The sequence below is a fragment of the Channa argus genome, chromosome 2 (genome assembly GCF_033026475.1).
Source record: "Channa argus isolate prfri chromosome 2, Channa argus male v1.0, whole genome shotgun sequence".
In the NCBI taxonomy this organism is placed as follows: Eukaryota; Metazoa; Chordata; class Actinopteri; order Anabantiformes; family Channidae; genus Channa; species Channa argus.
Window position 1 is genome coordinate 12390085 of NC_090198.1, and position 16789 is coordinate 12406873.

A 16789-nucleotide genomic window follows, 5' to 3' on the forward strand; every position below is an offset into this window, starting at 1 on the left:
CTCCTTTTTAAATGACACACTCAAAGTTATTTGGATCATACCGTTTTTCAGTTTTTAATATTTAATTATGACATTTAAAATAATGAGGGGCGGTCTCTGGGCAAGACACTGAACCCCTAACAGCCCATTCCCATCCCCAGCTGTGCAGTGCCAAGCCTGGTAGAAAATGGGGAGGGTTGCGTCAATCAACATGCGGATGAATGATCCACTGTGGCGCCCCTGAACTCACGGGATAAGCCGAAAGTACAATAATAATTGTAATTTCAAATTTAAAATAATCCAAATAAAGTTTTCTGCTTTTAATTTTTAATATTTACAATTCAGGTTAATTATTGTTTCCCTCTTTTTTCACAGAGCACACTTCTATAAGCATTTAAATACTGTGTTTGCAGTAACAACACAAGATTAATAGTTTACCACAACTTATTCATAAAATGTGATGCAATTGCAGCTAATGTATTGATGCAACAGAAATAATATCATCCAATACTCCTTATGTTGTTGATGGTGTTATACTGTGTCTAGTCAGGCCATCTTGGGGACACAACACATGCATTTACACATCAGAGACAATGAAAATTAATTTGAAAAGAATTAATCTAATATGTGACTATGTGAATTTAAAATAAATACATAGAAAATACAGTCTTATGCCTATCACATTTCACAGAAACTAGTGGATGTTTGTTGATATGAATCAAATGACAAATGTTTCCTGGAATGATAAAACTCAAAGATGGTTACTTCTTTTTTATTAAAACATATGGTCCAACCCAGATCTGGTTAGTCCAGTTAGGTGGATTCTAATGGAAACGCCTCACCTTCAAACTTCAAACCTTAAAACTGGCTCAACACATTTTTGCACAGCTACATTCTGCCAGCCATCATGGAGGAAAGTTTAGTACTCGTGCTGATATTCACATTGGTGGGAATTACTTCAGCTCTTAGCTTTTATGGGGATAGTGTTAGTTTCTTGCCACTTCAGAAGAACAGTGATGGGACATTTGAGGTACAGAATTTTTCTCTTTTTCTTTTTCTTTTTTTTTTTGGTAACAATTGTTACATTGTTTTACTTTAAAACATTCAACATATTAATAATATTGTAAATATTACAAATTTGAACATCAAATCAGAATTCAGCTTTTGATATTTTAGTTTCATGATCAACTAGTAAACATTATTAAAAGCAGATTAATAGCACTGTAAATTGTACCATAACAGGTAAAACTGTAGTCCACTTTAATTAACTTAAGGAACCATACAGCAACACAAGGAACCATACAAAACACGTGCAATATTTTATTTAATGATGTGCTTTTACAAATGAATTTTATAACTTATAAGAATTTAAGAGGACTTTTGGAAACAAAGGTGTGGACTGATCTAACTGACTCAACATGGATGGTCTTTTCACCCTGTTTTCTGTATTTCCCGGAGTAAAGCTTAAAATATTCTTACAAACTCTACAGGTGAGTTTCTATCACAGACAGAATGGCAGGAGTTCCTGTCAGGAACAATCATCCCTCACATGTGAGAGTGGGGTTTGCACAAGCTTTGATCAGTCAAGTGTCCTGCAAACGGACCAGGATAACACAGGCCAAGGCAGGTGGTGTCAGTCTGAGCAGCTCACAACAGCAACCGTCTCAACCAACAAGTACTTATCTCTGAGGTAAGCCCAGACCAAGGGAACCCAACTTTTATTACTAGTTTTGACCTTCAAATTAAGCCTATCCCTCAAAAAAGACTGCATTTATTTAAAGCAGACAACACAAAATTAATAAAAAAAAATACCCAAGCTGCTCCAAGGCAATATAGAAAAATAATAAAATCAAGTAGGCATAAGGAATCTTATAACACAGACTAACCGAGCAGCAACCTTTTTTCAAAAGGTTTTCTGAGTCTGACTAATCAGTCAAAGAATACAATGCATCACATGCTGATGCAAAAGAACAATTTGTGCATATCTATAAGACACCATGGGCTGACACAGCACGAGTATTTGACCACATACTACATCTAGCTTAGTTTCCAAACACTGCATATTGTAGCTTTAAGGATATTATTTATCCTTTTTGTGGAGTTTAATAGGGTTAGATATGCTGAGTTTTGAAGGAATAAAGAGTTCCAGTGGTTTTAAGCAACATTTAAACCAGTAAATAAAGATATAGATCAGTTTGCTGCAAAATGTAACTAAACAACTACCAACAAAAAACAAATGTATTAAAGTTATAATTTGAAAATATTAAGATGGTTGGTGGCTTATGTTGTAGGTGTTTAACCTCTGGAAATTTTGGAAATCGTCCTCATATTGCCATTTTGCTGGTTTAAGTCCTAGCTCCTCTTGTCACATTTCAGAGAGTCTTTGGATGGCACAATTAATTTTCTAATCTTACAGTATCTTATAATATAGCCCAGTATGTGTTACCAGAAGACAAATTATAGTGTACTGGATTCCTGGCTACAGCATTGTACACAGCAATTAAGACATTGCATCCTTTACCTGATATAACTTTCGGTTCCTCCATCAGGTTTCAAGTAAATTCATCAAGACTGGTTAGCTTTAGGTCTTCAGTAACGATAGCTAAGTTTAATTTTTCCATTTTAGGGTTAGGTAACTCTCATGCCAGCTCACTATCAAACTGTCACAGCTCACTGGCATACCTGAATAGCAACGACGCATTGTTATTGGTATTTTCCTGTAAGTCGCAAACATCTTTTGTGAAAAGACCTCTGACTGAATGAGTAAACTCGCAAGGCTTTGAACTCGGCAAATGTGGTCGTTGAAATACATGCTGTCAGTAGCTGATATCCAACCATTTCCTCATATTTGTGATTATTAAATAGGCAAAAACACCTCGTCCAGGAGTTTAAAACTGCAACTATCTGATCTGCTATCCGAATACGCACAGACACTTAAACACTATAACAGATTAAAATATTAATGAGTAATTACATATTCTACCTTTTGTTCAGAAACTCTAGCTGCTGCTGGTTGTCTAATATTGAGGGAACAACAAATTGGACGAGTTATGCAGAGTTGGACCTGGGAATCCGATCAGACTCAAACACCCTCAACCACTGTCCTGTGACAACAACAGTGTCCTCTTTAAGGTACAAAACTTTTCTTCCCCAACTGGTAGTGAAACATGAAAGCAGGCCACAATACCCCCAATTCAAAAACATTGCATGAAACAAAATGATGTAATATTGATTTGAAGATATAATCATGTCAGCTGGATGTCTTTCTTCTTGCAAATGTTAGATTCCAGCAGATGTAACATATACACTGTACATGCCCAGTAGAGATCCTTGTTTTGTTTTATTTTTCTCCATGAAACCTTTCGTCTCTTTTCTATCTATTTTTAAATTAACAATAATGATTTTGTATTGTTATTGCTTGTACTTAATACATAAACACTAATTTGATATAAAAGATGTAAATGTTTGTTACACTACTGATAGTAAAGTTTATAATGACTGCATCTGCCAAGAGAGGCTGGATCCTATTGTTTTTTCCTCTCCTTTTTTAAAATGCACTTAAGTGTTGTCTTGTTAAGTTTTGTTTGCAGGCAGTGAGAGTGAGAGAAAGGACTCAAATGCAAAACACAGACAGATTGGCAGGTGCAGTTTGTACAGTTTAAGGTAAAAAGAGAGGGATGTGAAACAGGGTATACTGTAGCAGAGGGCAGGTCAGAGTCCACATACAGACAGACAAGTGCTCCAAACTCCCGGGATGAACAAAAGAAAAGTCCACGTGAAACAGGGCAAAAAATAATTTAAAATGATGGGAGCAAACCAAAACAAGTGGAAAAACTGAAAAAAGCTACAGCATTACACTGTAATACACTGTTAAAAGACAAACACACACACACACACACACACACACACACACACACACACATACACACACACAGTTAAATGTATTGCAGTAGCTGATTAAATAACAAGGACCAGATGAGGGAGTTATGAGAGGCAGAGCTGGCTGATTGAATTTGAAAAAGCTGCGTGTGAGGAGGAGGAAATGGGAGTATGTGGCAGTAGGGAGGGGAAAAAGAAAATGTGACTTTAACTTCTGTTAACTGTATCACAGCATTTACGAGAAAACAAAAACAGTGCTGTGCTTTCTGCAGGGTGCCTCAGAACTGCTTTTCCTCGATGCATCTTCTGGCCTATGATCCAGATGGAGACGAAGTGAGATGCAGCTTTAGCCCAAATGCCACAATTCCCGCAAACTTTGCTCTGAATGAGGTAATCGAGTTCAAGTGATAAATACACATAACAGAAAAACAACAGAAGCTGCAGTTAACAGATACTGAAGCCAGGCTATATAGTGAAACAGTGATGTGTTGTTGTTACAGGTCAGGTTGACTTTTTATTTTGTATGTTCCAGGTGTCCCAGAGTACACATTTACACTAGATAAATATACTGTAGTACAGCATATTGTGCCTTTGGAGTTTTGTGTATTTCTTTTTTTTTTGGTCATTTTTAAGTTTCAGAGATGATCTGTGTGTATTTGCACTTAAAATATTCCTTTGTCAGGGATTCATCACTATGGCAAGAAAAGAAATTAAAGTATTTTAATCATCTTCATTTAACTCTTTTTTTCCTCCCAGGTTGGCTGCACACTAACAAGCACAGGTCAAGTTAGCACTGGTGTCCATGTGTTTGAACTGATTCTGGAGGATTTCCCGACTCAAAACATCACTTTAACATACACAGATGGGACATCAGCATTTCTAGAGGCTTTTGAGTTCAGCACACCTCTCTGTAAAGTAAAGCTGCAGTTTGCTGTGGAGAGTAAGTTAAATAATAAATGAGATGAAATCCACTTGTCTTAATTACAGAGAACAAGGAGAATGATGTTTTTCATCTTTCTCCTCCATACACTGTCACATCTATCTAACAATATTACAAGACTAAAGTTGTAGCTTAGCAAGTTATAAAATATATAAAATAACATGCAACGGTGCAATTTGTATGCAGACAGAATTGAAAAGACAAGATCCAAAATTGTCTTTATACATATGAAGACAGATGTACAGCTTTCTTGAAAAATGGATAAGATACTTTTTTGACAGATGTGTGTTGGCGACAGAGAGCTGGCCAACCTACTGCAACATAAAGAAACCATATAGATAACCAGAAACCCCTGCAATCCACAAAAGTCATGAGCAGAACCAATGCTGATTTCACAAATGCTGATTTGAAACTTCTGTCTGTTTCAGTCCTTCCTCCGATACCAAGCTGTGAAGCTGGTCATGTGCAGCCCATGTTCTTGTCCATCACTCCATCGCATGGTGAAATTCTTCATGCAACTGTGAATCAGACCCTCGAGATTAATATCCAAGCACAGGCTCACCATTCAATGTATTTATTTCCTCTGTTTGGTCACCATTCAGCTTGCTGTCAAATGAGGATCAGTATTTCATGTCCTTCTTCTCTGCCTCCAGCATAAATGACTTCCAGGTCAGTGGACCAGAGAACATGACCAAAGTATTTACATACGGTATATCTGGAAAAGCTGATGTCACCCTGAGCTGGACACCGCAGCAGAGCGACCTGTCAAGAGTCGTTCCACTGTGCTTCACTGCAGAAACAAATGATACGTAAGTATCATTTTACAGAATATATGTACTGGAAAAGCGTGCAATGTAATTTCCTTTTTATTACAGGTTGCTACAAGCCAGGTCATTTACTTCTTCTTTGAACATGGTATTGCAGTGTTCTTTCAATTAAGGTTAAAAAAATCTAAACATATATTAGATGTTTGGAAAACATTTGAACCACATATTATTATTATTATTATTATTATTATTATTATTATTATTATTATTATTATTATTATTATTATTGTTGTTGTTGTTGTTATTATTACAAATAATGTATGATTTATTTTCATCTGAAATTTTTTTGCTGAAAACATTTTTGTTTTGTGTTATCATTCAGCCAATCAGAGATGAGGTGTGTTGCTGTCATTGTGAACCAAGCATCCGTATCTCAAGGTATCTGTTAAACCTTTATATGATATGATCTCTCACTGGAAGCAGATTTACATTTGAGATAAAGAATTATCGATGCCGTTTTATATAAGTTTTACATTTTACATGTTTCTGAATCAGTCTTATATGCTGTATCATCCATGCTGATAAGGAGTTCATGTTATTTACAGGCAAGGTCAGTGTTGAGTGCTTAGCCAACAAGATGTCCGTGCTCATTGACAAAGCTTCCATCCCTGGCATCGATGTGAACTTTCTCCAGCTGAGAGATCCCTCATGCTCACTCATGTCCAATGAGACTTACATAATGGGAAGCATTTCATTCAGCACCTGTGGAACAAAACTTGAGGTGTGAGGAAAAACATGACATTTTTATAAAAAAAACAAGTGATCAGAGGATAATCAGATCTCCTTAGTTGCAGCAGGGATAAAACTGCTTTAGAAGTAAAAAAAAAGCTGTACTGTACCTGTGAAACCCATTGACAAGGACATTTCAGCCCATGAGCAATTTTCTTTCAGCTACTGATGACGCTTTTCCCGCTTCTTTTTCTCTTAAATGCAGGACAAGGGCGACTTCATCGCTTTCATCAATGAGATCCACTCCTTTGAGCTGCCCAGCACGATCATAACCCGTAGGAAGAGAATTAAGATTGATTTCTCTTGCCTGTTTCCCAAAACCATCAGCATCTCCACTTACTACAGTCTCCACAACTCTGACTATATTTTCACCGAGTCCAACTTTGGCAGCTTTGGCTATACTTTTGACATATTTGTCAATGACAGCTTCACTACTGTGGTGGACCCAAGCGCTTATCCAGTCCAGGTAGAGCTGATGCAGATGATCTATATGGGTATTCAAGCGCAGTCGGACCTACCAAAGGTTACTTTGTTTGTCGATTCATGTAAAGCCACTCCAGATGACAACCCTAATAACCCCCTCCACTATGACCTCATCAAGAATGGGTGAGTGCCGGAGCTTTGTAGGATCAGTTAAACCATAACAACCCCTTTTCATACACTGTAATTTAACTGAGAGTGTATGTATAACCTCTGAAAATGTGTTTTACGTACAAGATGCAATCAAGATGAGACTCTTACAATCTACCAACCTAATCAAACTACATTCAACTTTGGGGTTGGAGCCTTCAAGTTTACTGGAAACTATAACGAGGTAATTCTGGGTAACTAAATACCAAATAATGGCAAACCTGTTCTAAATGTTACTAATTGTCTTATATAGTATTGAAGGGGGAATGCACTGTATGTGTTCACTAACTTCTATGACTCATTAACAACCTCAATTTAATCTCTCAGTAATAGATAAAAGTTTATCTAAAGCTGCCAGACACTCAGATTAATGAACTTCCATGGCTATGGTATAATGTTAGTTAGTAGGGGCCATTCGACATGAAATTAAAAAGTTTGAACCCCTGAAATATTGTAAACAGATGTTTTGAAATAACTTCTTTTATTATTATATTTATAATAATAGTTGTTTACTTACTATTAAAGCATTACCTCATGACATGTGAACTAAAAACTCTTACTTGCCATTTTACAGGTGTACATCACCTGCACAGTCATTCTGTGTCAGACTGGGGATCCCTTCTCCAGATGTTCCCAGGGTTGTTTGAAAAATCCAACCAGGAGACGGAGGCGAGCAGTGGGCATGGAGACAGATAGACATGACATTACCCAGGGCCCTTTGCAGATTGTTCAGCAGGCTGTTCCCAATGCAGCGGTAAATGATAACCGAAGTGTGATGAAAAAGGGTGACCTGTCTGCTACAGGTAAATCTATATTTTTCTTTCTTTGGTTCTCTCTCTTTTTCGCACGTACTTTTTCAAAAATATTTGACCCACTTCTGTTCTTGTTATCTGTTTAAGTGAAAAGTCCACCAGAGAATCCTTCCCCAGTTGTTCAAGTAACCAAATCAAGCGGAGAGGGTTGGAACATCAAGGAGATGATCTGCACCAACATCAGTGCCACAGTCTTTGCCAGTGCCTTCTTGATGTCAGTGGTTGTGATGGCCGTGATTGTCCGTTACTTCCGCAGGCAGAGAAAAGCAGAGGATCAGAAGGCACTTATAGCAAATTCAGGCATGTAGAAATAGACCCTTCGAATCTCTATTTTACTCACTGATTTATTTGTCATATTTTACTAAAGGATCACTTCATATTTTTCAAGTCTATCGTAGAAATTATGTATGTGCTCCTCAACCTCCTTCCAGAGACTCTGGTACAGTTCATTATTGTAGTAGATCATTAATTTAAAAAATCTGCCTCTTCGCAAAACAATGTAATTTGGAAAGGAATTTTCTGATAATTGACTGATTTATATGACTATTTCAATGTGCTTCAGACAGAGAAGCACTGAACGGTGTTTTGTCCTGCAGAGAAGGAATAGAAACCCAAAACGACATTTTTGTTGTAAAAAGTAACCATGTAAAATACCCACCTAATTTAGTCACATTAGCTTTAGAAAAATATTGTAAATATTTATTCACAGTCATGTGGATTGTTTAATGTCCCCATGAAGACCTGACAACTGCCTTAACACAGACTTGAAAAAACATAGTTTCTCTTTTTAAGCTGATGGAAAACCTTATGATGCCCTGGTGGTTAAATGATCTAAGATGCAGATTGCACAATGACCTTTCCAGAATGCTTCTGGCTAGGGACAGATTTTCCTGTCTCTCTATAAACTAGCTATCTTTATTTTATAAAAATAAAGATGCAAGACATAAAATGCATCCTAAAAAATAATCCCAGCTTTAGTAAATTAAAATTTGTTAGCTAAAAATTGAAAAACAAAATACCTTTATCAAAATGATTTGGGTTTCTGTTTTGTGTTTGTGAGTCTCTTAACAAAGAACTAATCACAGTCCTAAAACTTCACAAACCAGTTCCAGCCTGGTGATGTAAAAGAACATTTCTACTATTGTGAAAACAAAATTCCACTGTCCAGTTTTGCAGGATTTTTCTGATACCACAGTCTTTTTCTAGTCAGTCATTATTAACAGGTTCCCAGCAAGTGTCTTCACTTACTGAAAGTTTTGACTGGTTTGGCAAGACACAATAAATTTACAGGCTACATGATTGCAAAATTCACAATTGGGATTTTTGTATTTGGCTGTCAAAGGCACCCACTAATTGCTAATGAGTGATAATTTGAAATGTAAGTCTGTGTAATTACTATTGCTGACTTAAAAATGTAACATGTCCACATAAGATTGAGTTTATCTATATTTAACTTATTGTCAGACATGTCAAACTTATGCTATATCTATATTAGAAATTATATGTATAAGGTTCTATTTACAACCTATAAAGGAATGTGCATTATAGACATTGATTTGTTTGCATACTTGAATAAACACAGTGCTGTGTAGGTGTTGGTGTATATCATGATTTATTTATTTATAACATTACAAATTTGTATTTTGCCATTTGGATTTTTTGGACATAGAGTGACAAAGGGTAAGGACTGATAAAGCACTAAAGTAGTTAAAGATTCCACTTGAACTCAATGACGTTACCACATGCCTGGATGAGTGGTATGATGAGCTGGTTCAGGTCCAGCGAAGAGACACCAGAGATCAGACATCAGAATTTTAGTCAATAAAATATCATATTTACAAGTCATGAACTTTTTCCTTTTACATTTACATTTGCTCGTTAGGCAGACAAAGCAGTGTGATACGTGTCTGTGATTAAAAATGAGACGGGGAGAGGTTTCATTGTGTATGCTGGTAGCCCTGTCAGCAGGGAATTGCAGTAGTCAAAATATGACCAGGGCCTGCACAATGAATGGGTTTGCATATAGAGGTAGGGTCTTATCTTTTATGGTGTTGAAGAGGGCAAATCTGTATGCCCTATAGAGACAGAGCAGTTAAAGTCCCCCAGATTTCTGTTATACTTTGTGAGGGCAATCGCTGAACACCCTTGATGCTGATGCTTTTATGGAAGGACAGACTGGGAAGAGTAGAACTTCTGCCTTGGAGAGGCAGTGGAGCCATCCAGTGGAAAGCACAGGAAGAGCTGCGTGATGTCAGCGTGTGATGGAGCCCAGGGGTGGAGTAAATTAAAAAAAGAATGCAGCACACCGGTGAAGAGGCCTTGAGAGGTAAAATATTGCTTAACTAGAATCGCTTAACTAGACCAGTCGCAGGCAGCTTTAGTGTCATTCCTCCTTCCATTATTTTATTATTAAGACTTATTTAACAAGTTAGCAGTAATTTGAGCACACACAGCTAAAATCAACTCCCCAGACTAATGGTGTATTTTTAGACATAAAGCTCCTGCATTAATTGTAAAATGTGCCTTCAAATGGGGATCATTGAATCCGCGAACAATAAAACGACCAGCGATACAGACGTTTGGTTCACTTGAACTTCGTTGCCTCCATGCCCGCAGAAAGAGGGAGATGTAAAACACCGCAAAGAGATTTTCTTGTTGTTACTCCGCTGAGAACTGCGACAGAGGGCTCCCTGCTGATATTGTTGATATACTGATTGATTGGCTGAGGCGATTTTTTTCGCCCTCCTCTCCATCTGAAGGAAGGCGGCCACATGCGCTATGCGCAGTCGGATTACGCGCAACCATCCACTGTGTCACTTGGATTAAATCAAGTGCAAATAACACAATACATAACCACATACCTTTACACTCATATTTTTTCCTTGTCGTGGGGATTTCTGTGGCTCTTTATTTCATTTTATCAGTGGTTGTATCAGTATTTTATTCTTGAAATTACAGTGCTGTAGTGCTGCTACTGTCATTATGAGAAGTTACAAGCTTGAGTTGATAAATGGCTGTTGACAAATGGCCACCACTGCTGCCTCCTATATGATTAACATTCAGCATGAAATTCCTTTTCCTACATGAATTTGATTGAATTTGAGAGTAATTTAAAATTGAATGTCAAACAGAAAATAAAAAAAACACAGAGTACAAATTTGCTTCAATGGACACTGGAATGAAACAGAATTAAATCAAAGCATTCAAATGTCCTAAATTCGGGGCCCAAAAAGCCCTTTTCAACTTCAAGCACCATTTTGGTCTCATCAGACCAAAGAACCCTCTTCCACTTGACCATAGTCTCCCACATGGCTTTTGCCGAATTAAAGTCGTGATTTAACCTGAGGTTTCTTCGACAGTAGCTTTCCCCTTGCCACTTTCCCATGAAGCTTTGACTGGTGAAGAACCCGGGTAACACTTGTTGTATGCACAGCGTCTCCCATCTCAGGTGCTGAAGCTTGTACCTCCCTCAGAGTAGTCATGGATGTGTGAGTGGCCTCTCTCACTAGCCTCCTTCTTGCATGCTCACTCAGTTTGTTTGGACGACCTGTTCTAGGCAGATTTAGACTTGTGCCAGATTCCTTCCATTTCTTGATGATGGATTTCACTGAATTCTGGGGGATGTTCAGTGCCTTGGAGTTTTTTTTTTTTGGTATCTATCCCATGACTTAAGCTTGTTAATGAACTTTTCACTGATTTGCTTACTGTGTAGAATACCGTTTGCACTTTTACATTAATGAGGTATTTTTCTGAATTTTTTTATCAAAGTCTGAAACTTATTTTGACCATGATTGATCTATAATGTTATAATGAATGTGAAGCATTCAAGGCGGTAAGTACTTTTTATAGGCACTGTATATATTTATCAAATAATTTGTTCTGGTCGGGTAGGATATCTTTTAATCTATAGGATTAAAAGATATCTTTTTTAACTACAGTCTGTATTCACAGCCAGTGTACTGCATGCATGTGACTTATGAATCACTGGTAACGCCATGCTGTACCAGGTCAGTGCCCAAAGACAGACGTATATTTCAAGTCCACTCTTAGCTGAGCCCAAAGCTTCTTTTAACATTTGTAATTTGTGCATCTAAGTTATATACATTTTTTGGAACAACTCTATTATCTATTTCATGATTTATCAAACAGATAAAACACCCCATTGTTTATTAATTATTTAATTTAAACGCATTGCCAACAATATAGATTAACACAATACACAGCAACAAAAATGCTGGTCAACAGGAGAAAACATTTAAGCCTCTGTCTCAAATATCTTCTTCCTGCCATCCATCCCGGCCTTGTCTTTAATGTTCTTCCTCCAATCGCTCGTTTGTTTCTCCTGAGAGACACGTAGTAAATTGCTCTGAGTCTTTTATGAATTTGTGTTTGTGATTTTCATTCTGGTGTGATCCTAATGGCTCTGTATTATTAGACTGAGTGAGCCTGAGAAAATTAGAAACACTAACCTCCTCTTTCACCTCCTTCTTGACCTGCTTCAGGTTGGCTCTCAGGTCCATGGACACTTTATGTTTGGAGCCCAGCAGAGCAGCTAGCATGGCATCAGCTGACATCCTCACCTTCTTTAGGACTGGCTTCTTAAACTTCCCCTTCAGGTCCTGAACCATTATCTTCAGGTCATCAATCTGACAGAGGAGACAGCTACTCAGTTTATTTAAAAACCTATCATATGCCTTAGTGATAAGGGTTGGCTTGTCTTAAAGGACCATATAAACCTAAACCTAAAACCTAAATAAAATATTTTGCCCTTGTTGGACAGTAACACAGGTGCAATCATTTAACCAGAATCAAGTATGAGATCACTGGGGACAGTTTTCATAGCTGTTAATGGTTTGTGAGCAGGAACAAAGATTTGGGTTGGAATGCCACAACCCTGTACATCTTGGTTGGCTCAATAAACTGAAAATGTTTTGCACCTTGCTATCATGATCTGGCACATGCTCACAATAACAAATGGTATAAAAATAACTACAGAACAAATCAGGTTAAGGCACGAAAAGTAATTGGATAGGGTTAGGTTAAGGTGAGGGTTTGTGTTTCAAACAACCCACCCAACGTGGTCCCTCTTCAGACTTTTATTACGATGTCAGGAACAGTGGCGGTTGCACCTGTAATAATTACAGCTGAGATATTGTCTATTTATAACATGCATTGATAATATACTGGCCTACTGGGACTGAAGGTGCAGTTTACCACTGCTACAGATTTTTTTCCTTTCAGCTGTTCCCTTTCAGGGGTCGCCACAGCAAGTCATCTGCCTCCATCAAACCCTCTTCTCTGCATCCTCTTCTCTCACACCAACTAACTTCATGTCCTCTCTCACTTTTTTGAGTTCTTTTCAGTTTATCCTGTGAGTTCAGGGTCGCAACAGCAGATCATTTGTTTCCATGTTGATTTGGCACTCTAGACCTCCTGCCTGGCAGCTCCAACCTCAGCATCCTTCTACTGATATATTCACAGTGTCAATCTAGCCTCTCTGACTTTATCTCCAAAACATCTAACATGAGCTGTCCCACTGATGTCCTCATTCCTGATCCTGTCCATCCTCGTCATTCCCAAAGAGAACATCAACATCTTAAGCTCTGCTACCTCCAGCTCTGCTTCCTGTCTTTTCTTCATTGTTGTCTAAGCTAACAACATCACTGGTCTCACCACCTTCTTGAACACCTTGTGGAAGGTGTGGAATTAACATTCAAATTTAGATTCATATTACATAGTGTAGCTATTCTGGGGTTCCACTTTATATGGAGAAAAAATAAATAAATAAAAACCTATGGCGTAGCAAGACGTACCTCCTTGGTGGCCTTTTTTACTTTGATCTCCACATCGTATCGCTCCTCATCTACCAAATCAATCTGCTTGTGAAGTTTCCGACAAAGCTCCTGGTGTTGTAATAGGAGGACAGTGAAGAATGAGATTTCACACTGGTAATAGATTCTTTTTCACAAATATGTTCAATATACTAAGTAGAGGATCTGTTGCCTCAAATTTTTCTTTCACCCCAACCTGAATATTGAAAAACAAATTATTGTACAAGAATTAGCAGACTATATTTAGGTGTTCTCCAAATATTGTGACTTTCAAAAACACGCTGTTAATATTAAGATTTCAATAACCCCAATGTGTTGGTTCAGTAGTGACTTCCAGCCATGCAGAAGATCATTTTGAAAGAAACTATAGAGATTCACCTGAACTTAGTTGGGGGAACACTGAAAAGTGTTGGTGTGCTAGTGTTTACCAATTAAAACACTGTTTTACAACATTAACCACTCTTTTGTAGAAGGAGCTCTGAGTTGTGTTTTACTGTGTTTGTCATTTTAAATGCAATATATATATGTATATATATATGTATATATATATATATATATATATATATATATATATATATATATATATATATATATATATATATATATATATATATATATATATATATTTTTTTTTTTTTTTTTTTTGGGTAAAGGTTTTACCTGGAGGTCCTGCATGCAACCTGGGATAGAGAGGGACGTGCAGTTCTCCTCCATGTACTTCATCTTATTTTCCTGGGCCTCCCGTGCCTCCTCCTCCAACATCGCCTCCCCGATCTGCAGCAGCAAGCTCTGAGGGAAAGAAAGAGACACAAACACATGTCAGAACATATTTGATTTGTATAAGAACATACAACACAATGCAGTATAAACTTTAGGCCTAAACCAAAAATGTTATTACAGACGATGCACTTTGGAAACATTCAGTTTCATTATTATTAAGTCTCACTGATATTCCTTCACATGTATCTAACACAATGAGAGATGACCTTATTATTCCACAGTGGTGTTAAAAATGACCAGGAGTTTAATATATTTTGTACTATTACATGTAGTGTTTCTGTGTTGTTTTCAGTTGACGAGAAGCTTCTTTTTAACTGCTTATACTGCAGTGTCTCTCGTCAGTCTGATTGTATGTTGTCAAAACATATACATACACAGGACTTATAGTCTTACGTGGTAAAGCCCAGAAAAGCTAAAACTGGTGTTCATCTAACAAAAATGACAAATAACAAAAATGTCCAAGCAAAAGGACTAAAATATTAATTTTGACCATGGGATCATTGAAATCATGGAGCATTAATTAGCTAATTTTTATCTTCTATTTACTATTTGAAAACATATTTAACTTATTTTATTGTACAGTAATGTTATGTGATGTTGTATATCATGTTGTGTTTTAGTTTCATCCATCCATCAGTCTACTATTATATTGCTATCATACTGCATTGTTTTCCTAGTTTCCTAAGTAAACTGCTTTCTCAGTAGGTACATGTATAAGTGAATATATGATTTAAATATTTCAGTTCACACTCAAAATGTTGAAATCATTCAGGCCTTTATAAACATCGCTTTACTTTACCTTGAGTTGATTTTTCCGGCAGGATGACATTTTTTTCCTTTAGAGAAAAACAAGCAAAAAAACAAAATGATTATTGCATTTCTGTGAGTTTTGTGGATTCATAAAGTCACGTCAGGACTTACTCTGCCATCCTAAATGCAGCCGAGTCCTGCCCGTCTCTGGGAGAAAAGAAAATAATGGAAATACCGCAGGCCCTGGTCTCTTTATAGATGTTGCTTCAGCTGTGTGTGTGTGCATAGAGATCTGTAGCAGTTGTCTTCAGAAGCTGTGGTTAAAAATGCAGACAGAAGGGTTGATGGCGGCAGCTGAGGCTGAAGCAAGGGTTCGAGGAATTTTCATCTTTTCTTTTTTCAGACAAAGTTGGAGCATGACAAGGGCTCACACACAGGTTTAGTTGTGAAAAGGTCTCGTCAAGCACTTTGCTTGTCTCTTTACATGTAGATCTTTGATAAAATAGATAGAGCCTAACTATTCACAATTTGACCACTTGATGACATCTTCTGGAAAAGGGCAGGACAGCTACATCAAACCATGTTTTAATGTTGTATTCTTTTATGAACTTGTTCGAAATGTTTTATTGGGGGGGGGGGGGGTCCCACAGGCTCTAGTGTGACAAATAATCACTAGAGAACCAAACATTTAAAAGACAAAACACTACAATTGTGAACCATTAGTGAAGGGCAATCTTGTGAGTGGGTTCCTAAACTGAAGAGGGATTTTTCTGCTGCCTCTGGTTTCCTCTGAGTCAGCTCAGCTGTAGTCTGTAACAGCTGACTGCCCCTGTCAGCTGTCTCTGGGCTAGTTTAACAGTACTGAGGTTTCCTTAATAGCTATGTATATAGAGATATATCTTTCTCTAAAAGAAAGAAATTCAGCTATTACAATTCAAAAGTTAAAAATATTCCAAATTATTAATCAAGTTTCAAAAGTGAAAGCTTAATGTAAAGAAGCTAGCTTCTACTAAAAACTACGAAAACTCTACGAAAAAATATTAAGTCAGTTCATTTGATTAAGACAGCTTTTTAAAACAGGAACCACGTACCACTCATATTTTTAAAATTGTTTTATATTTGGCAAAGTCTGAAAGTTCTTACACGACACCAATGGCTATTTAAATTTTGTCTGTGCTACCACAAAATATGACAAATGATTAATTATTCAGATTTCCAAAGACCTGATCTGTTATTTCTTAAAATTTTCTGTCAAATGTAAATTGTGAAGAAACATGTTATCATAAGTCAAACTTGATGTGTGACAATAGTGACAAAATAAAATGGGTGGGTGTGTGACTTTAGGTCAACCAGATAAATTCTCCCAGCACCTGTCGTTTCTAAAGTGGGAGTATTTATTGCTGTTACTACCACCTCACAGCTAGAAGGCCCCTGGTTTGAATCCCAGGCCAGCTGGAACCTTTCAGTGTGAAGTTTACATGTTCTACCTATGCTTGTGTGGGTACTCAGACTTCCTCCCACAGTCCGAAGACATGCATGTTAGGTTAATTAGTCCAATTTCTATTGCTATCTCTATATCTCTCTCTTTAACCTGTCCAAGGTGTACCCCAACTCTCACTGTATGTCAGCTGG

The 16789-nt window shown here is 37.3% G+C and overlaps 2 protein-coding genes across 2 annotated transcripts; one reads left to right on the top strand and one right to left on the bottom strand.

The window, feature by feature from the left end:
- Positions 1-855: 855 nt before the first annotated feature.
- On the top strand, positions 856-9399 carry LOC137115678 (uncharacterized). The gene is made up of 13 exons (XM_067495458.1): positions 856-1009; positions 1470-1669; positions 2974-3111; positions 4131-4248; positions 4615-4798; positions 5227-5368; positions 5452-5607; positions 5948-6003; positions 6171-6346; positions 6560-6960; positions 7072-7168; positions 7559-7787; positions 7884-9399. The coding sequence occupies exons 1-13, from the start codon at positions 887-889 to the stop codon at positions 8102-8104; spliced, it is 2241 nt and encodes a 746-aa protein (XP_067351559.1). The 5' UTR covers positions 856-886; the 3' UTR covers positions 8105-9399.
- A 61-nt stretch (positions 9400-9460) lies between these two features.
- On the bottom strand, positions 9461-15758 carry LOC137115701 (troponin I, fast skeletal muscle-like). The gene is made up of 6 exons (XM_067495488.1): positions 15329-15758; positions 15207-15243; positions 14288-14416; positions 13610-13699; positions 12266-12442; positions 9461-12138 (listed from the first exon to the last, which is right to left on the bottom strand). The coding sequence occupies exons 1-6, from the start codon at positions 15334-15336 to the stop codon at positions 12052-12054; spliced, it is 528 nt and encodes a 175-aa protein (XP_067351589.1). The 5' UTR covers positions 15337-15758; the 3' UTR covers positions 9461-12051.
- Between the last annotated feature and the right edge of the window lie 1031 nt (positions 15759-16789).

Excerpts from the sequence above, each read along its gene's own strand:
- LOC137115678 (XM_067495458.1), top strand. The coding sequence starts at position 887 with ATGGAGGAAAGTTTAGTACTCGTGCTGATATTCACATTGGTGGGAATT. Across the intron at positions 1,010-1,469 it reads ACAGTGATGGGACATTTGAG|GTGAGTTTCTATCACAGACA; the intron begins GTACAGAATTTT and ends CAAACTCTACAG. Across the intron at positions 6,004-6,170 it reads CCAAGCATCCGTATCTCAAG|GCAAGGTCAGTGTTGAGTGC; the intron begins GTATCTGTTAAA and ends TGTTATTTACAG.
- LOC137115701 (XM_067495488.1), bottom strand. Across the intron at positions 13,700-14,287 it reads GTTGCATGCAGGACCTCCAG|GAGCTTTGTCGGAAACTTCA; the intron begins GTAAAACCTTTA and ends TTACAACACCAG. Across the intron at positions 12,139-12,265 it reads AGAAGGAGGTGAAAGAGGAG|GAGAAACAAACGAGCGATTG; the intron begins GTTAGTGTTTCT and ends CGTGTCTCTCAG.